General features: G+C 44.2%; 1 protein-coding gene across 7 annotated transcripts in view; it reads left to right on the forward strand.

Annotated features, from left to right (window-relative positions):
• SRGAP2 (SLIT-ROBO Rho GTPase activating protein 2) overlaps positions 1-27,239 on the forward strand; it is a 106,809-nt gene that overhangs the window by 47,650 nt on the left and 31,920 nt on the right. For 6 of the 7 annotated variants that reach the window (XM_085561364.1, XM_077789064.2, XM_085561363.1 and 3 more), the window contains 7 exons: positions 5,651-5,713; positions 9,012-9,227; positions 10,313-10,441; positions 15,565-15,789; positions 17,898-17,999; positions 19,452-19,649; positions 26,735-26,819. In XM_085561364.1, coding sequence (XP_085417490.1) covers positions 5,687-5,713; positions 9,012-9,227; positions 10,313-10,441; positions 15,565-15,789; positions 17,898-17,999; positions 19,452-19,649; positions 26,735-26,819 — 982 coding nt within the window. In that variant the 5' untranslated portion in view covers positions 5,651-5,686. The remainder of the gene's footprint in view (positions 1-5,650; positions 5,714-9,011; positions 9,228-10,312; positions 10,442-15,564; positions 15,790-17,897; positions 18,000-19,451; positions 19,650-26,734; positions 26,820-27,239) is intronic. The other variant, XM_077789065.2, reaches the window with a different exon arrangement.

A 27,239-nucleotide genomic window follows, 5' to 3' on the forward strand; every position in this document is an offset into this window, starting at 1 on the left:
AAATGGCATGAGTAAAACTCTCACTGAGGTGCAGAGTTGGTACCTCTGTGCTACATCCCTGCTCCCCTCCTGGCATCCTTACCCTCACTCAAAAAACATGGCAATATTTAATGTTTATTCTCCACCTAGGCATGTCTAATTATTACCTTGAAAAAGATGCAGAGACCTGATATTGTTCCAGAGCGGTTCCAGAATCAGCAGATTTGGGCTCCAGCACCAGCTGTCACCCTCTGACATAATTTGAGGCAGCAAATTAGATAAAAATCTCTTATCTTGCTGTGTTCCACATTCACCCTCCCATGGCTCCAGCCCTTGCTGGCTGTCGTTGGGTTTATGGGGAAAGCACCTCAGGAAATGTTGATTTTGAAGCCATCCCATCTTTCTGTCAGGCTTGGGAGGACCTTGCTGGGGCTGGAGATGCAGGGCAGAAAATGTTGACAGCATTCCTGAGCTCTCCTCTCTGTTATCCCCCCCAAATATTTGGAAGCTGAAGTCGTTAATGTTGGGTGGAATGCGGAACAGCCCCGCAGTAGATCCCAAAAACATCTTGATTAAATTAGAGGGGAGGTGGAGGGGAGGAGGGCTGGAACAAAGAGGCTGTTGAGGAGCTGGCACGGCCCGTGCTGGGAATTTATGTTCCAGCCAGGGGTGGCAGAACCTCCAGCCCTGCACATGGTGCAGATACACCCTGGAGTAACAAAGGAGTATGTGTGTGTGCTCACAGCAGCCTCCTGGGCTGGGAAAAACCTGCATCCCCAGCCTGGCAATCCTGCCACATCCTGCTGGGCTTCCCTGGGTGCTGCTGCTGCTTTCCTGGCATGCAGGGGAAGGGAAGGGGTGCTCATCACCTGCCTGGTTTGGAGGGAAGGGAAGGGAATGGATGCTCATCACCTCCCTGGTGTGCAGAGGATGGGAAATCCTCCTCCTCCTCCTCCTTCTCCTCCTCCTCCTCCTTCTCCTCATCCAGAGGAGGCAGCGATGCTGGTGATGGGTTTGGAGCACAAACCCTGTGAGGAGCCCCTGAGGGAGCTGGGGGTGCTCAGCCTGGAGAAAAGGAGACTCAGGGGTGACCTTGTCACTCTGCACAGCTCCTGAAAGGTGCCTGTGCCCAGCTGGGGCTGGGCTCCTTCTCCAGGAGCTGACAGAACCAGAGCACACAGCCTCAGCTGCACCAAGGGAAATTTAGGTTGGATATCAGGAAAAAGTTTTTCACAGAAAGAGTGATAAAGTGTGGGAAATTAATTTGTAGAGAATCGGGCATTTACAGCATGGTGTGGCTCGAGCTGATAGGCCAAGAAGCACTTACAATGTATTTAATTAGGAAATAGTTGGCTTCTGATTGTGATGTGTGAATTATAACATCTGTATTGTCTCACCTTTCACATGAGACTGAAAATGGAATAAAAGTTTTTAAAACACCTTTCAGCTGCCCCATCTCTGGGTCAGGAAAGGACTGAATCCAACAATAAAGTTCTGGAATGTTCTGCCTGGGGAGGTGGTGCAGTCCCCATCCCTGGGTGTGTTTAACAAAGCCTGGCTGTGGCTCTGGGTGCCAGGGTGGAGTTGAGGGGCTGGGCTGGGCTGGACTCGATGATCTCCCAGGTCTCTGCCAGGCTGGAGGTTCTGTGGAAGGGCTGTTTGAGCCCTCGCTGCCAGCACAGCTGAGGAGCTGCCCCACTCCCGCATCCTCAGGTGAGCAGGGAGCTCCTGGGCCGTGTCCCAAGGATGCTCTTCCAGGCACAGCATCTCCCAGATCTGCAGGAGAAGGGTTTAACCTGGTCAGATAAGGAGGACACACTGTTCGTGGGGATACACACACCTCCTGCTCATTAGCAGAGCCAGTTAATTTTTTATTGCACAAGCTCTTCCTCATGTTAAGGAAGGTACATATCGACTTGGTTGCTGGGACAGCCAGGAGTAGATCACAGTAAAGCTGATGAGAATATCTTTTATTTATTGCCTTGTTTACAAAATGAATTGTTCTGCCTTTGCACAACACACAGAATAATAGAGAAAATACAGAACAATTCAGAATTGGCTGCTGTAATAGCAGTTGATATCGAGACATTCACAACTGCCAGCACTTTGTTGTCTTTCCTTGGCATGGATTTTATTCATAATTCCGTGGCACTTTCTGGCATGATGCTGGAATCACTTGTGCCTGTATGGCAATGGGGGCAGCAGCCTTTAACCTGCACTTTGAATTCCTTGGGAATTCAGGGAAATTCTCTTTGTGCATCAGCTCCACCTCCCTCCACTGCACTCAAGCAACAACTTCTCCCTGACATCCAATCCATTTTCCTCTGACTTTTCCAAGCAAACCCTTCTGCTTCCTCCAATATATTTTCATTTATCAAGGTCAGCCAGCTCAGCTTTTTTTCTCCTAGACATGTTTTTTTTTTTTTTTTTTTTTGTGGAATCAGTGCAGGGAACAGTTTTACATTAACAGTGCTCATTGCACAGCTCTTGTTCTGATGTCCCCTGTGATCTGTCTTACCTTCATCCTAATGGAAGGGTCTTTTCCAGCCCAGCAATCCAGCAGCTCCTTTCTTGAGAGCTCATTTGGAAGCACAGAGAGTTTTGTGTTTTGACAATTCGGCATCGTCTTTACCCCTTCAACCCCAATCTCCATTAAAATCATTTTAATCTGTCGTATAATTGACGCTTCAGTAATTTGTGCAGCAAATGAGCCATTTTTCAGTGCAAGAAATGAGCAAAATGGGCTGGAAGGAGCAGGGGTGAGAGGAAGGTGATGGGGCCAGGCAGCTGCAGCAGCTCTGGAGAAAAGTTCAGTGCTCAGGGCATTGCAGGCAGTCCCTTCCACTGATCACCTCCACGGGCAGCCAGAGTGTAAAAATCCTCATTTCCCAACCCATGCAGCCAAAGGAGGATGTGTAGGGTCGGCTTCTCAAGGTTGTTTATTTTCCCTTTTCTAGAACATTCTTTCTCTGACCTGCTGGGCTCTGTCCAGCAGCTCGGCCATGGCATCTGTCTGCCCTCAGGGCGGTGTTTACATTTTATACCAAAAACTATGTGTACTATATTTACAATTTTGTGCCAATATTGATCATTTATGTTGGACAGTGTGTCTCTACCTTAAACCAACAGAAAAGTGTCACCACCACAGCAAGACATGGAGGGCAAGGAGAAGGAGATCAGGACACGCCCAGATCCCTTCATTTTGTCACCCTAAACCCCATTCTAAAAAGCCCCAAAATTCTACTTTTTCACCCTGTGTTAGCTCAGCTACCACACTACTCAAACCCTTGTGGCTTGTAATTCCTCATACAGAGCTGGCAGCTTTTTCCACGGGCTAAAATGGAAGGCACAGGTGGATTGGACTTCATGTTAAGGTCAGGACAGCCAGAGGGATTCCTGGACTCCAACACCAGAACACCCCAGTGATGCAGATCACTGCAGGGCTGAGCAGCAGCCTCAGCTCCTTCTGCTTCCAGAGCTGAAATCCCGTGGGTTTGTTCTGCCTGCTCCCCTGGAGACTGGGAATCACCAGCTCTGCTTTTCTGTGAACCCCAGCACCCCAAATGCCAGAGCTCACCCCTAGGTCTGGGGTGGCTCCGTGTGGTGGAAAAACTTCTCCTCCAGCCCGAGCTTCCCAAGAAAGGCTCAGCAGTCTCTGTTGTTTGGTCTCAAGGCAGTTTATTGCAAGTTTTCTAAAAGATTTTCTTCTGGGGCTGCTGTGGTTTGCTCACAGCTCAGGCAGAGGCACACACACACCCTGACATCCTCTCTGACCCCGACTGCTTCTTCTCTCCCCGCCCAGGGCTGCTGCTGTCTTTGATATGTACATTACGTGTTACATGGTTACAGTTTTCCCCAATGCCTATTACCTATATTAAATGGTGATTTTCTATCTTTTATATGGTACATTACGTGTTACATAGTTACAGTTTTTCCCCAATGCCTATTACCTATATTAAATGGTGAGTTTCTATCTTTTATATGGTACATTACATGTTACATGGTTACAGTTTTCCCCAATGCCTATTACCTATATTAAATGGTGATTTTCTATCTTTTATATGGTACATTACGTGTGACATGGTTACAGTTTTCCCCAATGCCTATTACCTATATTAAATGGTGCTTTTCTATCTTTTATATGTACATTACGTGTTACATGTTTACAGTTTTCCCCAATGCCTATTACCTATATTAAATGGTGCTTTTCTACTCTAAACCAATCTGTGAGTGCCAACATCACCAAGAACATGGAGGTGAGGAAGGAGAAAGAGGGAGGACAAGGCAGGCCCAGATCCCAAATCCATCTTAAACCCTCTGACCCCCATGTACAAAACCAAAACCCCCTGTGCTGCACTCAAAAATTCTTCCCTCTACTTTGTGACTACTTCTACTCTAATATCTAAACTTTTGTGACTTCTTGTTCTTCCTGCAAGGTTGGTAACTCATTCCATGGCTCAAACCCAAAATCACAGCTGTTTCCAGCTGTGCCAGGGTCTCAAATGCTTCTGACCTGGGCCTGGAACCTCCAAAAATGTCTGAGGGATGTTTTGAGTTCTGACACCCAAAATAATAAAAAAAAGTCTCTAATAAATCAATTTTTTAATCTCAGAAAGTTTGAGCATACTGAACTGGACAGTGTGGAGCAAAGAATAATTTAAATTTAAATCAGATAATCTTTCTTTTCTGGCTTTTCAATTTAGCAGTGTGTCATTGGGTTTTTTCCTCCTGGTTTAGCACTATCTTGACTTCCTGGGCAGAAATGTTGGTTCAGTCGTGGGTTTGGCTGCAGTGCCTCTTTATCTGTTTCTTTTCCTGAGTGTTGTAGGCATAAATAATCTTGAATTTATCAAATTTGCTTGCCCCAGTAGATATTAAACACTTCTAACATGAGGCTTCGAGCATGCAAATGCTGCCTTAGTGGGCAGTGAGTGAGTAAAGTCTATAAACTGAATTATGTTTTTCATGTTATGTGGTGGTTTCCTTATCCTGCTTTTCTTCAGCTTCCACACCAAGCTGTCCTGCATCCACAGTCTTCCTTGATCCCATAAAAATGGGAAAATTCTGTATTTTCAGGCTTGAAAATTGAAAATCTCTGGAAATTTCCATCTGTGTTCAATCAAGCTTTCTTTATTTTTTTACTTTTCTTTTCCCCCCTTTTTTCTTTTTTATTTTCTATTTTATTTTTTTCCTGACTTTTTCCTTTTTCGTCCATTTTTGGTTTTTTTTCTTTTTTCTTACTTTCCCCCCATTTTTTCCCTTTTTTTCCTTTTCCCTCTTTTTTCTTTTTTCTTTTATTTTTTATTTTTTCAGACTTTTTTCCTTTTCCTCCCTTTCTCCCATTTTTTCATTTTTTTTCTTTTCATTTTTATTTTTTTCCTGACTTTTTCTCTTTTTTCCCTTCCCCCCCTTTTTTTTCTTTTCCTTTTTTTTTTCTGACTTTTTTCCCTTCCCCCCCCCCTTTTTTTAAATTCTTTTTTCTTTTCTTTTTTATTGTTCTTTTCCCTGACTGTGCCCATTTGAGATTTCAGTTTATTAACACTTCTGGGCTGGGCACTGATTGGATTTACCAGTGATGCTTAATTGGGCCTAAATTATTTGTGGATGCCCCGTGCTCACTTCCTCTGCAGCGTCTTCCTCAATTAACTTTCATTTCTCTGTTCTGTTGCAGAGCAAGGAAGTGGGACTGCAGCTCCAGGAGGACTTGATGAAAGTTTTGAATGAACTCTACACGGTAAATCAAACTGATTTCTTGGCAGAAAGGAGAAGTGTTTCATTTCTCCCACCCAGGCTGAGAAAAGGCTGCAATCCCTGCTCTAAAGCTCCATAAATCCCATTTTTTCCCCTCTGTGCTCGTGTTGTTTCAGCTCTCTAAGTGTTGTCTCCCCCCAGATCTCACCATTTGTTGCTTTGCTGCAGTGATGGCTTTAAAAAGAGCCAGAGATAGGAGAATTATTTCCAAATATGCCACAGATCTTGGGGTTTGTGTGGTGTGAGCCTTCAGAGGCATCCACTGAGTTTATTTGTCCCTCAGCTCCCAGCAGAACAGCTCCTTTTAGGGGGAGATTTTCCCTTTTAGAAGGAGGTTTTCCCTTTTAGAGGGAGATTTTCCCTTTTAGAAGGAGGTTTTCCCTTTTAGAGGGAGATTTTCCCTTTTAGAAGGAGGTTTTCCTTTTTAGAGGGAGATTTTCCTTTTTAGAGGGAGGTTTTCCTTTTTAGAGGGAAATTTTCCCTTTTAGAAGGATATTTTCTCTTTTAGAGGGAGATTTTCCCTGTTAAAAGGAGGTTTTCCCTTTTAGAAGGAGATTTTCCCTGTTAGAAAGAGATTTTCCCTTTTAGAGGGAGGTTTTCCCTTTTAGAGGTAGATTTTCTCTTTTAGAGGCAGGTTTTCCCTGTTAGAGGGAGATTTTCCCTTTTAGAAGGAGATTTTCCCACCTGTGCTTTTTGCTCCTCACTAAATCCACTGGAGACACCAAAGAGGAGGAGGAGGAGGAGGAGGGATGTGTCCCCAAGGGCTCATGTGCTGCGTGGGGATTTTTCTTCTCCTCACACAGATTAATGGAAAAACCTCTTGCTTGATGAAAATGTTGCTGTTACTGAGCAAGTTCTCTCTTCTTTAAAAGCAGAACTCGGTGTTCAGTGGCTCAAAATGCCTTTTATTTTGTCCTTCCTTAGTGATTTGTTGGGTCATGACACTGAGATTTGCATTTTCTGGCCTTCCTCCTTCCAAAAGGTGACCCAGGGTTGTTTCTCAGGCTGTGGCATGTTGACCCTGTGGTGAAATTGGGGGTAAAAATCAGTTTTTACAGAGTTTCAAGTGGTTCCCTGAATTTTCCTGTATCAGTAAAATCTATATAGGGAATTGTTTCATTGCAATTTGTTACAATTAGAGCCTCAAAGCCAAATATTCAGGCAAATCAGCACTCCAGAAATGGTTTCCTATTTGAGGGCACAATTGGTTCAACTTTTGAGTCCTGTCATGGATGGGATCCTAAGGAAGGTCATGAATCTGCTTGTAGAAACAGATTTTAGGAACAATTTCTGATCCAAGTTCAGCTGGCTCTGGAGTGGAGTTTCATGGACTGGGGATCATTTCTGGGTGCCAGGTTCTGACAGGTCATTTTTGGAGCCAAATTGTGAATTCTGCTAATTCCTCTACCCCTGGAAGAAAGAGCTTCCAGAATTTGCTGAACAAAGTGATGTAAGGTATTGATATTTTTAATGGCAATGCTGGGAATTTGCAATCTATTCATTCCTCCTGCTGCAGAGCTCTAAATTGTCCCTTCACCAGAAAAGCTTTTCCTTTGCAAAAAGCCACTTCTGATGGTGCTAAAAGATGGGGTTTTTTGCTGCAATTAAAGCCACCCCACCAGTGATTAAATTTTGTGGCACTTTTAGAAATAATTCCACCTATTTTGTTTTGTTGGATGTGGCCCTCAGGGCTCTGGTGACAAAGTGGGGATTAACCAAAGGTTGGATGATCCTGGAGGTCTTTCTCAATGATTCCTTAATTCCATATCCAGAGGATTGGCAGCATCCCTGCTTTTAGGCAAAATGGTGAAATCTTTACTTTCTCTACACAAATAAAACCCAGAATGTTGCCCCTGTCATTTTTTTTGTGCCATCTTGCCCTCAGCAGTCACCAATGTCCCCACACCAGAGCCTGTGGCTGCCAGCGTGGCACAAAACCATGAAAAACCCATCCAAACTGGGATTTCTCCCTCTGCTTTTGCTCTCTGCCAGCTCTGCTGTGAGCAGGAGAGGAAAGGCAACTCCTTTGCATCCATTATTATAATTATAAACGCCTGCTTCACAGTCTGAGCATCTGCAGGGGCCGGGAGTGCGGGTGTGTGAATTATTCAGGATGTTCTTTAGCACTGGCTGCAGCCACATTCCCTTTCATGTTTAAATCCAGAGTCTCTTTGAATGTGGGACCTCTGCTGATCACTGCAGAGGGGGAGCACGCAGCCCACTTAGGTAAAATTGTGTTATGTTCTGCTGCAAAATAGCTGTAAACGGGTTTTCATCTGAAATAAATCAGATTATTCACTAGTGGAGCCTTTATTGCTGCTGGAATGGTTGACTTCATGCAATTGTACTTTCTTTTTTTTTTTTTTTGCCCCCTGTGAGTGTTGTATCTTGTTTGTTTTGGTGAGGGATTCAGATTGCTTTGCATTTATGGAAAAACCAGTTTAGATCTCATGTCCTTCGGTTCTGTTTGCTTAACACAAATCTAGACATTAATATCATGTGAAACAAATGGATTTTTGTGAATGTATCTATATTTACTAATAAATATATATCTGTATTTACTATCTATATTTATATAGATATTTACTAATAAAATCTATAGTAATTCTTGTAATTTATCTATATTATCTATATTTACTAATAAAAATGTGCTATAATAGAAGTTCTCCATACAGCACGGGGTCCAGGTCTCCCTAAAGCCAAGAACCACACTTGTGTATTAATTTATTAATTTTTTTAATTTATACTTTTATAATTTGTTTATAATTTATAATTTTTAATTTTTTTGGATGACATGAGATCCCAGAAGTACTTTTATGTCCCAAATTTGATTTGAACAAATGGCACCTGAGTGGCTCTTGCAGCCCCTGTGCTGGGACTGGATTTCCATGCTGTGCTGTTCAAAGCTCTGATTCACCCAGATGAAAAGCTGCTCGGGCTCCCTTCACAAACCTTACCTGCTGATGAAAAGCTCTCATTTTCCTGCCATATCATTTCCTTTGAGCAGTCAAGGAGGCTGCATTAGTCTGCAGCCTGCTTTTCTTTGGTTTTGTGCCTCCTTTACTGCCTTGTGCAATAAGGCACGCGTCGAAATCAAACCCAGCAGCAGCTGCAGAATCCCCCACTCTGATTTCAGACTCATTTTCAGAGCCACACTGGCTCGGGCACCTCCTGCCCTGCTTTTCTGACGTGGCAAACTCCCCTGAGCCCTTCTTTTTTTCTGGTTCAGGTATTCCAGAGCAGCAGCTGGGGCGCTGAGTGTTGGATTTTATTGTCTGCAGGTGATGAAAACCTACCACATGTACAACGCCGACAGCATCAGTGCCCAGAGCAAGCTGAAGGAGGCGGAGAAGCAGGAGGAGAAGCAGATTGGGAAGTCAGTGAAGCAGGAGGACAAACAGACCCCACGTTCCCCCGACTCCACCTCCAACGTCAAGTTTGAGGAGAAGCACGTCCGGAGGAGCTCGGTCAAAAAAATCGAGAAGATGAAGGAGAAGGTACAGGCAGGGTGCACAAGGAGCCACTGGGTCCCTCCTCAGAGACAAGCTCACTCTTTTTATTGAAAGGTTTTGTTAACAGGCAGCTGAAGGGAAGGGAAAGCCAGCAGCAGTTTCCTCTAGGAAAGGAGGGTGCAGTTGGTGTTATCCCAGGGAATGGGATGTGCAGAAAAATGGGGTGTGCACAAAAATGGGATAGGCACAAAAATGGGATATGCAGGAAAAAGGGATATACAGGAAAATGAGATATGTGCAAAAATGGGATGTGCACAGAAATGGGGCGTGCACAAAAATGGGGTGTGTACAAAAATGGGATGTGCAGAAAAGTGGGATTTGCACAAAAATGGGATATGCACAAAAAATGGGATGTACACAGAAATGGGATATGCACAAATATGGGGTATGCAGAAAAATGGGATATGCAGAAAAATGGGATGTGCACAAAAATGGAGTATGCAGAAAAATGGAGTATGCAGAAAAATGGATTATGCAGAAAAATGGGATGTGTACAGCCCAGAAAGCTGAAACCAGGTTAGAGTGGGAAAGCAGCAGCTGCCTGCTGGAATTCGTGGTTCATGTGATTATTTTTGTTCTCCAGAGCAGCAGGCCTGTGCTCCAGGGAGCCCAGCAGCCCCAGACTGGCTTTGAGGGCAGAGCCAGTGGCCTCACTGGTGACTCCAGTTCAGCTCTAAGGTTCAAGCCCATGGAAGGGAAGGAGTTATTTTTTGATGGATTTAGGCTCTGGAAGGACCAAGTTCAGGCATTGGAAGAGATGGGATGTCTGCAGCAACCCTCAGACCCTCTGCTGCTGGAGCTGGGCCATAACTTCCTAAAGCCCCTTGTCCCTTCATTCCCCCTTTAATCTTCCCCATCCCACAGCCTCAAGCCTTTCAATCCTGTGTAGCAATGCTCAAACACATCTAAATAATTCATCTGCATTTCAAGTCTTGGAGTCCTGGCAAAACTGGAATTCAAAGGGGCAAAATCTGTGCGAGCAGAGTAAGATTTGCCCAGTGTTCTCTGGTGTTACTCAGAGTGCTGCTCACCACTTTTGATGCTATATTCTGGTTTTTGTTGCCTTTCAGCGCCAAGCAAAGTACACAGAGAACAGACTGAAGGCGATTAAGGCAAGGAATGAGTATCTGCTGGCCCTGGAAGCCACCAATGCCTCGGTGTTCAAGTACTACATCCATGACCTGTCTGATCTCATTGATGTAAGTGCTGCTGCTGGGGCCAGGAGCCTCCCACACCCCTCTGCTCCCTCCCTCTGCACAGCTGGAAACCTCTGCACAGCTGGAAACCTCTGCACAGCTGGGCTGGGCAGCTCGGGGGTGGCAGTGGCCTGATCATTGGTCCTGAAGCTGTCACAAGAGCTTGTCTCAGGTGGCCACGTCTGTTACAAACCAGCTTTTCTCTCACTGGGAGGGAAAAGGAGGAGCTGCTTAAAGTGAAACTCAGCTTCAGTGTCACACTGCTGCCAATGACATTTTCATTGGACTGTTTTAAGCAAACCCACAAGATTTTAACTCGGCAGCGTGTTTGAAAAAAAAGATTTTTAACTGCAGAAACAGTAGAAGGAATTTGGTGGGAGAGAGGGAGTTCAGAGGTGTTTCCTAAAGCTGCTTTTAACTGGTTTTGGAAAAGTCATTGAATTATGGAATATTCTGAGCTGGATCCCACAGGGAACATCCAGTCCAGCTCCTGGCCCTGCCCAGGCACCCCAAAAGCCCAGCCTGTGCCTGAGGGTGCTGTCCAAGCACTGCTGGAGCTCTGGAAGGTTTGGAGCAGTGCCCATTCCCTGGGCAGTGCCCAGCACCCTCTTGGGGGAAGAACCTTTCCCTGATCTCCATCCCAAACCTCCCTGACACAGCTCCAGCCCTTCCCTCAGATCTTTTCCCTAACCCACCAGGCCATATTTGAGTCTCCCCACCGTTCAGGGGGCAGCAATTCTGCTTTTGGTAAAATTTACCATAAAAAAAAAAAAAAAAAAAAATCAAAAACCCCAAAATTCTGACTTTTGGAAACTTGGCAAAGCCAGTCAGGAACCCTGAGGTTGTTGCCAAGGATGGAGCCACCCCTTCAGCCTGGCCAGGCTGAGGGTGGGGCAGTGGCTCTGCTGGATCCTGTCCCCTCCCAAGGCCATCCCTGCTGGAAGCTGCAGAGCCTGGAGGGAGCTGCTGAGGAGGAGCAGGGAGTGATGAGCACAAGAGTCTCTAGACACAGGCAATAAAGAGCACTCAGATCTCTATTAATTACCCAGCTATTAGAATAACCAGCACTCTTTAGGATACATTTATTCAGCTGATGATAAACTCGCATGGAGTGCTCTTGTGCCAGGTGTTGATTTAAACCTGTCCTTTGGAGGTCAGGGCTGTCACTGAGAGTGGGCTTGAAAAATGCTGTTATTCCCAAATGTCGTGGTGTGCAGGATTGCTGCTCTGCAAGGCCTGGTTTGTTTATCCCTGCTGCCTTTTTGGGAGCCCTGTTTTGGTTAACATTTGCTAAGCCTTAATTGCGTGGCTCTGGGTTTTTAACAAATTAGAACTCTGTATATATTTATATCAAAGCTACAAAATTCGGGTTAATTTCACCAGCATCAGCTTGATTTAATTGTTTTGATTTTTTTTCACCTAAAGCCCTGTCTCTCAAGTCTTCCCCCAAATGCTGCCTGGCCCAGTTGCCCGTTTTTGGTGTATTTTAATTAATCACAGGGAGCAAAGAGTCCATTTGGGTTTCACAAGCCCAGAATAATTTGTAAGCACAGAGCTGAGGTGTTTTCAGCAGGACAGGACAAATCTGGGCTACCCAGCCTGGGAAGGAAGGGCTGCTCTCCCTGGGCAGTCCCAGCTGTGTCTGGGGCATGGCAGAGCAAGAACCCAAATTCTGAATTCCAGGGATTTGTCTGTTCCTAGAGAGGAGCCCTGGTGGCTCTGGGTGAGTCCCTGCCCTTGGAGCATTCAATTTAACTCTTCAGGCTCCCATCATCTTCAAAATAAAAGTGTTATCTGCTCTGTGCTCAGGCATGGAAAAATGTGGGACTCGTCTGGGAGCATGGGATGGAGTTCAGTTATCTCATTGTTAAGACACAGAGAAAATAGATTTATTAATGCCTTTGATCCTGAAGGGTTGAAAATTAACAATTATAACCAGTGATGGTTATCTGAGCCATCTCACTTGAATAAAAATGTGATTTTTAAGCCAGGCTGTAATGCCTTCCCTCGATCTAATCATTTGGTGATATTGAATTTTGAAATATAATATAAAAGTAATCTTCAAAGTTACTTACAAGGAGATTGTGTTAGGCCAGACAGCATTAAAGTTTATGTTTAATGTCATGTTTATCCAGCACATTGTTCCCTCTGCAGTGTGCAGGGAAGGATAACAGGGAATTAATTCTTTGTTGAGAGTTAAGAGCAATAAATTGTTTCTGCCATAGCTCAGTAGTTTTGAATTTCCTGACTTTGGGGACTCAGACAGCTCTTTGATGCTAATGAAATATTACAGTAATGGGGAAGTTTGCATTAACTCATATTTATAAAAGGGTCACTGGGACAGGATTGGAAAAAAGAAAAAAAAAAAAGATAAAAAGTGTGTGTGAGTCTCAGAGCCTGCTTTGCTCCTCCAGGAGAAGGTGTTCCATGGCTGCTTACTCAGGATCTCATCCTTCCCCTTCCATGTGTGAATTGCATTTTAAAACAAAGAGCTCTTTCCCTTAAATCTTCCACTTTTGAGGCCTGTTTGAAAGCTAACTGGCAAAGGGTTAATCAGCTGTCATGTTGGGAAGTGAATTTGAATGACTTATCATTAAATTCTTATAAAAAATTGATTTCCTTTGAGCACGGTTCCATCAAACATTTATACAACCCAGAAAAGGGATGGCAAGGACTGGTGCATTTATAAACATGGAACACTGGACTTTAAAAAAAACCCTTTAAAGTGGGGGAGTGGACTGGGAAATGTTTTCTGTCAGTGGCTTCAATAGCAAATTCTGCCTGAGCGAGGTGGGCTGTGACACATCAACTCCCCTGTGGATTCCCAGTCCTCCCAGTGCATTTCTGGGGACACTGGGAGGACAAACTGGTCACACTGGGAGGCAGCACAAGCGCCTGTCCCAAAGCAGGAATTGTCTCCAGTGCTGGGCTCTGCAGTTGGGGAATGACCAGGAGCTGCTGGAGAGGGTCCAGCAGAACCCACAAAGATTATTTGGGGTCTGGAGCATCTCCCTGGTGAGGAGAGACTGGGAGGGCTGGGGCTGCTCAGGCTGGAGAGGGGAAGGCTGAGAGGGGGTCCCATCAATCCACAAAATGTCTCATCAATCCATAAAATATCCCATCAATCCATAAAATATCCCATCAGTCCATGCCAATCTCCCATCAGTCCATAAAATATCAATACATAAAATATCCCACCAATCCATGCCAATCTCCCATCAGTCCATGCCAATCTCCCATCAATCCATAAAATATCTCATTAATTCATACCAATCTCCCATTAATTCATACCAATCTCCCATCAATCCATGCCAATCTCCCATCAATCCATGCCAATCTCCCATCAATCCATGCCAATCTCCATCAGTCCATGCCAGTCTCCATCAGCCCACACCAATCTCCCCAGGGATGTCAGGATGGTGCCAGGCTCTGTTCAGCCACAGGACAAGGGGTAATAAACTACAACCCAAGAACTGCCACCTCAACATCAGGAAGAGCTTCTGGCCAGGAGGGTGGCAGAGCCCTGGAACTGCTGCCCTGGGAGCTCCTGGAGTTTCCCTCTTTGCAGACACCCCAAACCCACCTGGACCTGTCCCTGTGCCACCTCCAGGTGACCCTGCCTTGGCCTGCAACCCCAAAAATTCAGTGAAAAGGAGGGAGTTCAGCTGTTCAATCTGAATTGATCCTGATCCTTGTCCCAATCCCATCTTTCCTGCAGAGTGAGCAGGAGCTGTGAGTGCCTCCACACATGCAGATTCTCAATCAAGCCTCTTTTGTTTTGCTTTTGGGTTGGTTTTGGTTTTGTTTTGTTGTTTTGTGTGTTTTTTTTTTTTGCTTGGCTGGTTTTGCTCTTTTCTGATTGAATGTAAAGTCACTTAAATCTCTGCCTGCAGCCCAAGCAGCAACTGCAGCTCTTTTTCCAAGGCTTCACACCTGCCACAGCTTGTTTGGCACAAGAGCCAGGCTTGCAGCACTCGGTGGCAGGAATTCTGTGGGAGCAGGGAATGGTCCAGCAGTTTCTCTTCCCTCTCCCCCCCACCCCTCCTCCTTTTTCCCCCCTTTTTCCCCTCTGCGTTTGCAAACAATGACAGTGATGAGACCCAAATGATGGGCGAGGAGGAGTTTCCATGTGAATTTTGCTTACAGAGCAGCACAGCAATCAAGCAGATGGTCTCTTTCTTCCCTTTTTGGATATTCTCCTAGTGGATGGGATCTTGCTTGTAATTCCAAGAAGGTGGGCTCCCTTCTTGCTCACTTTATGAGATGGCTGAAAATTCCAGGCTGGTTCTGATCTCATGCTAATGAAAAGCTCCTTTTTTTCCCCCCCTTCTGAAACATGAAAACTTGGCTCTGCAGCCGTGGTGGAAATGAAGCTGCTTGATTGTCTCCCAGTGACATCATCCCAGTGTCAGCCATAGCCAGGAAATTCTTGACCATAACCACTTCTTGCTTCAAAGATTTTTGCTCCTCTGTTTCAGCCCAGCAATGAAATCATCCCAAGTGGTGGCTGCTGGGTTTTGGATGACTCCCTTTTCATGTCCAGCTCATGCTCCTCGTCCCTAAAGTACACGGGATGAAGCAGTTTGCTGGAATTACGGAATTATTTGGGTGCAGATTGGCCTTTATAGATGATCCAAACCCTGTGTCTTGTCTCTCCAGTTGCACTTCAGTGCCTTGCTTTCCTCTTCCTTTGAATGATTTTATTTAAGGATTTTGGAGTGTTTTCATATGAACAAGACCCCTAAAAGTCGGGTTAGAATTTAAGGAAATCCACTGCCCTGCTATTGAACTTGCCACTTCATTTTTGGATGAAACGAGTCTCTAGTACTCCATGAAAAATGAGTCTCTAAATCCCCAAGAAAACTCCACAAACTGTTATAATAATTTAAGCTTCTATTATAGCTTATAATTTAAGCTATATAATTACAACCTGGTGATAAAATTCCCACGGGGTTGCAGGCTGAGGTGCTCTGTGCACACAGTGAGAGACGTGGCACCTCCCTGCCACCCAGCAGAGGACAAAAAACCCGCAACTCATTCCCCATTTACACAACTCCTGCCTCTTGGAAGGGTTCAGATTCCCTTTCTGGAGCTTCACTCACCTGGAATTGTGTGTGTTTTTCCAGCAGTGCTGTGACCTGGGCTACCACGCCAGCCTGAACCGGGCGCTGAGGACGTTCCTGTCGGCCGAGCTGAACCTGGAGCAGTCCAAGCACGAGGGGCTGGATGCCATCGAGAACGCTGTGGAGAACCTGGATGCCAACAGTGACAAGCAGAGGCTGATGGAGATGTACAACAACGTCTTCTGCCCCCCCATGAAGTTTGAGTTCCAGCCACACATGGGGGACATGGTCAGTGTGGCTCCTTCCTGCAGCTCTGCCTGTTTGTCGCCCTCGGTTTTGGTTCTTTGACCCCCTCCAGGGCTGCCTCCCCTGCACACTGGGAGCCTTAAATTACCCTGAATACAAATTAAATTGCCCTGAATTCAAATCTCCCTTCAAGGCCCAACAAGGGATCCAGCAGCACTGGGATGTGCTTCCAGTGGAAATACAGATTATTCCAGTCTGGAGACACTCCTTCCACTGAATTCCCATCACTGCATTTACCCAAGGGCTCTGCCTAGGAATGCAGCACATGGAATTTCCTCCTTGAGTCACATTCATATGGAATATTCTTTAAAATCAGCCTTTTTCTTCAAGTTCCTATCCCCCAGCACTCAACACATTGTGAGGTAAAAGGGAATTAAATCTCAATTCTGCACTGTACTTTGTTTTTTATCCCCTACACAAAGCTCTGCCCTCAAGCCTCATTAATACCCATCAGATGGTTTTTCTGAGACACTGAAAAAGCTGCTCCTCAGCTCCTCCCAGGGCTGCCTGTCTTTTGGGAGCCTGAGAGGTGGGAGATGATGTGAAGATTAGGCAGAGGCTCATGGCAGAGATATCTGAATTTTACTCTCTTGGCTATCAAAGCTGGATGATCTCCAGAGCTCCCTTGCAGCCCCAAAGATTTTGTGAAAAGGAGCAAGTGCTGCTGTTAAACCCAAACTGATCCTGATCATTGGCCCTTCACTGGAGGTGAAAATGCTTAATTAGGTTTAATATTAAATATGAGTAGGAGACTTGATAGGTTTCCAAAATGTGAGTAGGAAACCTGCTGGGTTTCCTTCAACTACAGGTTAACCCCAAGACAACCTCTGAATTTTGAGGTTGGAAGTGCCAATATAAGCAACCTAAATTCTGGTTTTTTGCAGCATCCAAGTGTGCAAGTGAGAGCAAAAATGCTGCTTTTTGCACCCTCCTTGTGAGCTGGGGCTGTCAGAGGACTCTTCATTTTTGGCAGGGCAGACCCCTCTGATTTATGGGTTTATCAAGATGTGGTTGCTCAGCTGGGAGCTGTTGGAAGTCACACAGGCTGAAAGTGCTTCTGAAAGGGAGCACATGCACAGTGTGACAATTGAGGTCAGTTGGTTGGATTTCCAGATTATCCCTCGAGCACAGACTGCAGGATGGTCTCTTCTTTTGGGAAAAAAGGAATTACAGCCTCTGCTCCAGGCTCTTCTTTGTCTTCTCTCTTTTTAAGTGAAACCTTCAGACTGCAAATGGCCTTCCTTGGATTTTTCTGTGCTGCTGATGCTGTAAGATCGTGGGAAGAAAAGGAATTACCTGCAGAGTCTCATTCAGGAGCAGCTCCCATTCACTGAATCATTTATCTTGCTGCTTCTCAAGGCTGGAGGAGTGTTTAGAAATGATGGTCTTGTTGCAATGGTGCTGCACACAGCAGATTAAATCAGAATATGTCATCCTGTGTGTGCATGGGTGGGATAAAACTCCCGATTTCAATTCTGCCTCTGAAGAAACAGCCTCAGGCAGTGAGGTCAGTGTTTTCTTGTAGAAAAGCCACACAAAACCCAGAACAAAACGAGAGGGAAAAGCTGCCTCATGCTGTGGAATCAGAGTTATTCTGAGCAGCTCAGGGAGCCTCAGTGTTTTGGTGGCAGGTCCCCAGGCTGAGCTTTTTGATTTCAGCTGCCCTGGATTCATTCAGGAGTGACCTGTGCCTGCTGTTGTGCTGTGCAGGTGGTTCAGCTGAGCAATCCCAGCCCCTTGTGCCCCTACCCCAGGATGCTTGGCTGAAGCACTGAACCCAATTCTTGATTTTTGATGTGATTTATCCATATACATGGGATCAAGCACCTCCAGACTTCCAGCACACACTTGGAGCTGACATCACTGAAAGCAGCTGATGTTTCCTAGCTCTTCTTTGATGTTGCCATCATCTGCTTACTGTTTGTCCCCTCAGGGAGGGAGCAGCAGAACCTTCTCCTCTGCTCGAAATCCAGGTTTCAACCTGGCTTTTCAAACTGGATGCAGCTTTAAACTTCAGCACTCTAGAGAATGTTTGTGTCTGACAAATAAATGAGTAATTGCAATGCTCTGCTGTGCTGTTCCTCCTGCAGGAGTCTCAGCTCTGTGCCCAGCAGCCAGTCCAGAGTGAGTTGGTGCAGAGGTGTCAGCAGCTGCAGTCCCGCTTGTCGACGCTGAAGATTGAAAATGAAGAGGTCAGTTAATAACCAAAACTCAGCAACCCCTCTTAGCCACTTCCAGTGCTTTTTGGGCGCTGATGATGGAAGAATCTGGTGGTTGTGATCCTTTTCTATTAACACTTGTGGTAAAATTCAAAGCCAAAGCATCTTGTGCATTCATTGTAGTGTGATCTCACAGGAAAGTTGGGTGTGTGGAGAGAATCCTTTAAAACACCCCCCACATCTCTCTTCCCATCCCTGTTGGAATTTGTGGTATTGATGATTCTGAGATTGTAGAAAGTGTTTGGTTTTTTCCCTTATGGTTAAAGAAGAAGTTACAATTTGTCTGTGTTGGTTTTTAAGGTTGTTTATTTTTGCCATGTTTTGTTGTCTCGCCGCAGGTCTGTCCTGCAGGGCAGTGTGTGGGGCTCTGCCCCTTAGTGGGATGTTATAAATGTTATATATTAGAAACTACGTGTGTTATATTTATAATAATGTGCTAATATCTATCATTTATGTTGAACAGTGTGTCTCTAGCCTAAACTAATAGAAAAATGCCAACACCACAGTGAGACATGGAGGGCATGAAGAAGGAGAAAAAGGACAAGGCACACCCAATTTCCTCCATCTTGTCCCCTTTGGACCCCTTATCTAGAATCCTAAAATTTTACTTTTGCACCCGTGCCACACTTGATTATGACTTATATCAAACACTCAGAGCTTGTAATTGATCCTGTAAGATTGAAAACTCTTTTCCATGGCCAGAGATCACAGCCAGTGTCTCTGGGGGCTCTTTCCAGGGGGGTTCTGACCCCTGACAGGGTCCCAGGGCAGCCAGAGGGAAGCCCTGGATTCCCACACGTCCCTACCCTGATAAGACTGGCTGTGTTGCCAACGTTGAATTTGGATAGCAAAGGGAAAAGGAGGAATTTAATGTTTTGAAGTGAGTTTGCATAACCTGATTTAAAGTGATTTTTGTTTAAGTGGCTATCCAAGATGAGAGGAAAATGACAGGAGTGGGGATCTGATCTCTGCACCTCTGTGTTCAGGAACTTTGAAGCAAAATTTGCAACCCCTTTTATGTCTAGAAAGTTGATTCTTGCCTTCAGTGAAAATGCACAGTGCAGCAGAGTCCTGTTTGTAATTAATGTTTAATGCCCAGTAGATGCAGTTGCAGAAGACAATTAGAGAATCTCGGTTCCAGCTTTCTTTGCTTTGAGGTTAAATTTCTTTCCATCTCCTCCTGATCCCAGCCCCTGAGATCACAACTGAGATCCTGGCACAGAGTCCTGGCAGGTTCAGGGTGCTGCCAGCTCTGTGCTTGCGTGGCCTGAGCTGTTAATGAGCCAGAATTAATTACAGCACCCAGGGTGTGAAACCAGTAATATCTGTTTATTAGCAAAGTGCTCCAGGGGACTTCACCGCCTCTGTTGTTTACTCACAACATAAAACCTTGAGGTTTTGAGCTCTCTCCTTCTTGCTGGGCAGGTTAAGAAGACGATGGAGGCCACGCTGCAGACAATCCAGGACATTGTCACCATCGAGGACTTCGATGTCTCTGACTGCTTCCAGTACAGCAACTCCATGGAGTCTGTGAAATCCACAGTGTCGGAAACGTTCATGAGCAAACCCAGCATTGCCAAGAGAAGGGCAAACCAGCAGGAGACTGAGCAGTTCTACTTCACTGTAAGGGGCTGATTTGGAGGGATTGAGGAGGTTTTTTTCTTTTCTCTTTTGGGAAATTCTCCCCTGTGAGGGTGGTGAGGCCCTGGTACAGCTGTGGCTGCCCCATCCCTGGAAGTGTCCAAGACCAGGAGAGGAGGCTGGGATACCCTGCCCATCCCTGGGTGATCTTTGGGAGCTTGGGATACCCTGCCCATCCCTGGGTGATCTTTAGGAGGCTGGGATACCCTGCCCATCCCTGGGTGATCTTTAGGAGGCTGGGATACCCTGCCCATCCCTGGGTGATCTTTGGGATCCTTCCCATCCTGCCCATCCCTGGATGATCTTTAGGAAGCTGGGATACCCTGCCCATCCCTGGATGATCTTTAGGATCCTTCCCACCCTGCCCATCCCTGGATGATCTTTAGGATCCTTCCCAACCCATCCCATTGCATGATTCTGTAATTTTTAATGTGATCTACTCAGATTTATCCTCACAACAGAGTGCAAAGTGATGCTTTGTCCAACAAAAAACGCTTCTCTCACTGATTTTGGGCAAGCAGAGGGAGCGAGTTGGGGTTTAGAAATTCTCCCAATTCTCTGGAAATATTTTGGGATATCTGTTGATTCAAACATAGTCTGTGGCTAAATCATGTCAAATTTGATTTCTTCTGCATCTGAAAAGGAGTTTTCTGAGAACTTAATAGCTTGTAAGCATGAAATTTCAAAACTAGAGCAAACTGAAAAAGAATGTTTAGCTCTTTCATTTTTTGTTATCATCTTACAATTTCAGCCTGCATAAGCTTTTCATTGAGTCAGTGTTTTTTACAAGATGCTAAAAGCTTTTTGCTATTGAATTTCATGCCAGACTGGGTGTCTTTTTCCTACATCAGATTTATGTTAAACCATTGAAATTTGTTTCCAGTTTCAAAATATTTCAGAGTAGCAGATGAAAATCATGGATCTTACCCTGGTTAATTTGTCATTCCTTTGGGCAACCTTCACTTTCTTCTTCCCAGAATGGTGTTGCTTGTTAAAAATCTGAATTTTCAGTGCAGATGGCACTAATTTGGCATGATGGATCATTAGGCCTTGACTTAAAAAATCCAAAATCCTCCACTGAAGGTGAATCTGGGAAGATTCACCTTGAGAGAAGTGGGTGGAGAAGCTGCTTCAATTACGACAGGATTGACCACCCTGCCCAGGGTTATGGAACTAGAAAAGTGATTTTTAATTGAACTCTGAGCATTTCCTCTCTAGAGAGAGATTTTTGAGTTCAGATAGGAGAAGGAGGAATGCAGGGCTCAGTTTGGATGGGATATTTCTCCGTTTCATGTTGTTGCTGTGGTGTTAGAGAGAGAAACTCTTTAAGCAGCCTGATCAGATGCTGGATTGATCTGCTATTGACCAGGCTTATAAACAGCCTGGATAAGGATTTCCAGCTCTGAATCTCCCAGGAGCAGCTTTTTCTGTGTCTCAGAAAAACCATCTGATGGGTATTAATGAGGCTTGAGGGCAGAGCTTTGTGTAGGGGATAAAAAACAAAGTACAGTGCAGAATTGAGATTTAATTCCCTTTTACCTCACAATGTGCTGAGTGCTGGGGGATAGGAACTTGAAGAAAAAGGCTGATTTTAAAGAATATTCCATATGAATGTGACTCAAGGAGGAAATTCCATGTGCTGCATTCCTAGGCAGAGCCCTTGGGTAAATGCAGTGATGGGAATTTAGTAGAAGGAGTGTCTCCAGACTGGAATAATCTGTATTTCCACTGGAAGCACATCCCAGTGCTGCTGGATCTCGTTGGGCCTTGAAGGGAGATCTGAATTCAGTGCTATTTAATTTGCATTCAGGGTAATTTAAGGCTCCCAGTGTGCAGGGGAGGACGGCCCCAGCCCTGAGCTGCTGCAGGTGGCTGAGGCAGGGAAGCAGAAATGACTTGAGGGAGCCAAAATCCAGGGATGTGCTGCTGCTGCCATGGTTACAGCCCTGCTTCCCCACCAGGCATCCTGGCACAGCTGCCCAGCAGGGCACAGCTGGCACCAGCCCCACCTGGGCACTGGGAGAGGGGGAATGGTGTCATTCTTTCACCCTAAACCAGCATAATTGGAGTTCTTAGGCAAAATGTTGGGTGTTTATCTCTGGGAAGAGGAGGAAGCAGAGCCATGCTGCTTGGGTGAAGTGCTTTAGGATTAATGGGGGGTTATTTTTGCCAAGGTTTTAAGATATGGGGAAATGGGGGATAAAATCCTGCTGCAGCTGGGAGGGTCCTGGTGGTGCTGATCCTGTGGGAAGTGGATCCAGTTCCCCCACCTCAGTTGAGTGCTTGGTTTGGAATTATTCTTGGAGGGCTGAGTGGAAAATCACTGTTTTCCTGACTGGAGACGGAGCAGTGGCAGAATTTTATTTTTTCTTATGTCCCAAACGGGGAGGGCTGCTTGGGTTCTGTTCCTCCCTTGTGCAGGTGGCTCTGCCTGGGAACAGGATTTGGGCTCAGAAATGCCAGACTTGGTGGGGTTTGCAGGTGCAAAATGCTCCTGGCCCTGACTGCCAGCTGATCTTCACCTCTGCGTTGTCACCCTGAGTTGGAATCTGTGATATTTAAATTATTCTGAGATTGTAAAAGTCTCTGTCTGTCAGCCCCCTGCCAAAGCAGAAGCCAGAATTGGTCTGTGCTGGTTTCCAGGTTGTTTATTCTGTTGATCTCTCACATGTTCTGCTGCCCTGCCCAGCTCTGTCCTGCAGGGCAGCGTGTGGGGCTCTGCCCTCAGTGGGATGTGACAAACATTAAATACCAGAAACTCCCTGGGCTGCATTTACAAGAACGTGCCAATATCTGTCACCTACGTTGGACAGTGTGTCCCCAGCCTGAACCAACAGAAAAATGCCAACACCACAGTGAGACATGGAGGGCATGAAGAAGGAGAAAAAGGACAAGGCACACCCAATTTCCTCCATCTTGTCCCCTTTGCACCCCTCATCTAGAATCCTAAAATTTTACTTTTGCACCCATGCCACACTTAATTATGACTCATATCAAACACTCAGAGCTGGTAATTGATCCTGTAAGATTGAAAACTCTTTTCCATGGACAGAGATCACAGCCAGTGTCTCTGGGGGCTCTGCCAGGGGGTTCCTGACCCCTCCAGGGTCCCACAGGGTTGCCCTGGACTCCCACAACCCTGCACCCATCACGGGACTCAGACATTTCTGCTGCTTTTTTCTGGCTGTGCTCTGCCCCAAATAAAATCCTCAGGAGTTCACCTGTAGTTTGAGGATTTTTTTTCCCCTTTGTCTGTTTTTATTACACCAGAAATCCAAGGCTAATGGATCTTTGAAATTCACAGACAAAAGCCTGAAGCTTTATTTTGAAATTAATTTTTTTTTCATCAGTATCCTTGCAACAGGCAGGGAACAGAATGTTAGGCATGAGGAAATAGTAATAAAAAAAGAGATTCTGCAGTGGATGGGAACATCTTTTTCTCCTTTAAAGCAACCACTGGTACCTGTTGATTTTTTTAATGACCTCAAATCCAGAGTTTTGCAAGACCCAGCGAGTGCCTCTGCCCTGCCCTGCCTGACCCACCTTAGGCTGGGCTTAAGTGTTTAAATCAGCTTCAAAAAGGGGATTTAACTCTGCCAGGAGGAGCTGATCTGCTCTTCTTGAAGCTTCTGTTTGCAGCTGAGCCTTCCAACCCTCCTGTCCTTTCACCTGGGGCTCCGACACCCCCCAAAACCAGATTTATCCTCAACTTCCCCCCCTTCAGACTGGTTATTTTTGCAGTTTTGTTTTAGTATTATTTTATATACTTTATATTATTGTAGTTTATGTTTATAAAGTTTATATTATATTAGTATAGTTATATTTATTATAGTTATATATATAGTTATATATTATAGTTATATATATATATAGTTATATATTATAGTTATATATATATAAATATAGTATATATTTCTATATATATTTATATTTATATATAGTATATATTCATAGTATATAAATATAATTATAGAGTAATAGATATATTATTAATATAATATAATATAACATATTTATAGTATATAAATATATAAATATAATAGTATATAAATATATAGTCTATAAATACAGAAATATAATAGGTTTATTATATATATAGTTATGTTATATTATATTTATTACAGTTTTATTTTTTTTATTTTCATCATATTTTCTTTTCCAGAAATTGAACTGATTGAGCAAAATATAGTTAGGGCTTGGCAAACAAATTCTATGGGGAAATTCCCAAAAAAAAAAAAAAAAGTAATTCCTTTTTTGAGGGTGCTTCCTGTTTTCTTCCAAAACAACAAAAAAATTGAAATATCAATAAAGGAAGCAGGAAATGCTGAGACTTTCCAAAGGGACTTAATTCTTGTGAAATGTTTGTTTCAATGTTGTCAAGCGAGGGGACATAAAACACAGGATTTTGGCAGTTAATTAAAGCCATTTTTGTTTGTTGTGTCAGTGCACACCAGGGCTGGGGAGCCCTCAGGGGAAGCTTTGTTAGTTCCTGGAAGGTTTTCCCTCACCCTGCTACTGCTTCAGTGTGTACATTTCTTTATATATTCTATTAGGATATTATAGTCATAGATTTTTATATAAATATTATATAAATATACTACATTATATATTATATATAATATATAATATATTATATATTATATATTATATATTATATGTAGTATATTATATATAAATATCATATGAAGATTGCATATATTTAGATATTCTTACTATATATTATATATTTCTGTAGATATAATTCTTTATTTATTTATGTACATAATTCTACTTGACTCTTTCATTCCTGCACAGAAGCTGCCCCTGCAAAGGCCAGGCAGGGTCCAGGCTCTCCTGTTGTTAAAAATATCCATTTTTCCCTCAAGGATTTGCAGTTTTATTGTGCAGATCAGCCCTGAAGGGAGGTGGATTGAATTGGGGACATCTGGAAGTGTCCAAGGCCAGGCTGGACAAGGCTTGGAGCACCCTGGGATGGTGAAAAATGTCCCTGCCCTTGGAACTGGATGAGCTTTGAGGTCCCTTCCCACCTAAACCAGCTGAGGATTTGATTATAACGAGAATATTTCATTATTGGATAAGAATCCTCTCTCTGTGCTCATCCTGCTGCCGAATTTTGAAGATCTCTCAGGATTCCAGAGAGTGCTCTGTGATATTTGCAGAGTTTGTGCTTTGGAATGAAGCACGTCCCATTTATGATGTGGACAACCCCTGTACAGCAGAGTATTTCACATGCTGCAGCTCAGTGGAGATAAATAAAACTGCTCTGAACTGCAAGATAAGAGATGAAAGAACAGCAAAAACCAAAAAAAAAAAAAACCAAAAAAAAACCAAAAAAACCCAGCATTTGCAAAGCTGTGGAAAATCAGGGAGCAGTGGGAAAACCGCCTGCGTGGCTGTACAATATTCCACTGCCAGGGTAAATCTGAACCTCAATAATATCTTTATTTGTTTTGTCCTGTGGCTCATCCAGCACGCAGGGTTTGACAAGTAAAGTGGGGTGAGAGAGGTTAAGTGAGAGAATAAGCACAGTAGCAGCCTTTTAGCTGGTTCAGACAGATTGCTCATTCAGTGCCCAGGGATGGATGACAGCTCCTCTGACGGCTCCAAAGATGCCAAACATTCAGCTGATCCCACAGTGCAGCAATGGAAATGGCCCTGCAGATGGAGAATTTGCAGAATTTCAGAATTGTTCAGGTTGGAAAAGGCCTCTGAGATCACTGATCCAAGCTTGGCTGGGCTCAAAATAGGAGTGGCCTGAGCTTTAGACTTGCCCAGATACTAAAGCCAGGTTTAGTTTGTGCTTTTATCCATAAAATTTCAGAGTTATTGTCACTGTAAATTCAGGGTCACTCTGTAATTTCAGGGTCACTCTGTAAATTCAGTGTCACTCTGCAACTGCAAATCCAGTGTCACTCTATAACTGTAAATTTAGTGTCCCTCTAATTGTAAATTCAGTGTCACTCTGTAAATTCAGTGTCATTCTATAACTGTAAATTCAGTGTCACACTAAATTCAGTGTCATTCTGTAACTGTAAATTCAGTGTCACTCTGTAACTGTAAATTCAGTGTCAGTCTGCAAGTTCAGTGTCATTCAATAGCTATAAATTCAGTGTCACACTAAATTCAGTGGCACTCTAAATTCAGTGTCACTCTAACTGTAAATTCAGTGTCACTCTATAAATTGTGTCACTCTTTAACTGCAAATTCAGTGTCACACTGTAAACTCAGTGTCACTCTAGATTCAGTGTCATTCTATAACTGCAAATTCAGTGTCACACTAAATTCAGTGTCACTCTGTAACTGCAAATTCAGTGTCACTGTAAATCCAGTGTCACTCTGTGACTGTAAATTCAGTGTCACTCTGTAAATTCAGTGTCATTCTATGACTAATTTTAGTGTCACACTAAATTCAGTGTCACTGCAAATTCAGTGTCACTCTATAACTAAATTTGGTGTCACTCTATAACTGTAAATTCAGTGTCACTCTGTAAATTCAGTGTCATTCTATAACTGTAAATTCAGTGTCACTCTAAATTCAGTGTCACACTAAATTCAGTGTGACTGTAAATTCAGTGTCATTCAATAACTGTAAATTCAGTGTCACTCCAAATTCAGTGTCACTCTGTAAATTTAGTGTCATTCTATGAATAATTTTAGTGTCACACTAAATTCAGTGTCACTCTAAATTCAGTGTCACTCTAAATTCAGTGTCATTCAATAACTGTAAATTCAGTGTCACCATAAATTCATTGTCACACTAAATTCAGTGTCATTCTGTAAATTCAGTGTCATTCTATAACTGCAAATTCAGTGTCACTCTGTAAATTTAGTGTCGTTCTGTGACTAATTTTAGTGTCACACTAAATTCAGTGTCACTCTAAATTCAGTGTCACACTAATTTCAATGTCACTCTATAAATTCAGTGTCACTCTGTAAATTCAGTGTCACTCTAAATTCAATGCCACTCTATAAATTCAGTGTCACTCTGCCTCGTGCTCACAATCCAGCAGCCCCAAGCCTTGTTCAGAGTGATGAACTGTCCCCTCACCGTGCTGTTTTTTCCACAGAAAATGAAGGAGTACCTGGAGGGCAGGAACCTGATCACCAAGCTGCAGGCCAAGCATGACCTCCTGCAGAAGACCCTGGGAGAAAGTGAGTGTAATTCAGGATAATTAATTAATCTGTCCCCAGCAGAGCTCCAGCCAGGCTGGGACGTTTGCTGAGCTCCTCAGCTGAGGGTGGCAGCCCTGCATTAGTGATGCAGTGGCCATGCTGGTGTTTTATGAATTAATTCCTCTGATTTGCATGAGGGAGATGAATGGTGAGCACCAAAATGTTTAACGAGGCAGTGATGTGCATCACTGAGCTGTGTGCTGCCCTCCTGCACGCCCATCCTGGGAAGCTCTTCATGATCTCTCTCTCTGGTGATTCACCCATCAATTCAGAATTATTTGCCTTCATTTGTGTGGCAGGTTGGCTGCTCCTCACCTCTGTGGGTTCCACCCAGTGTTTTATTAGGAGAAGCACAAACAAATTTCAGAGCATGTGAAATATGTTGCCTGTCTAGAGGGC

Source organism: Lonchura striata, chromosome 26 (genome assembly GCF_050655825.1).
Source record: "Lonchura striata isolate lonStrDom1 chromosome 26, ASM5065582v1, whole genome shotgun sequence".
Lineage (NCBI taxonomy): Eukaryota > Metazoa > Chordata > Aves > Passeriformes > Estrildidae > Lonchura > Lonchura striata.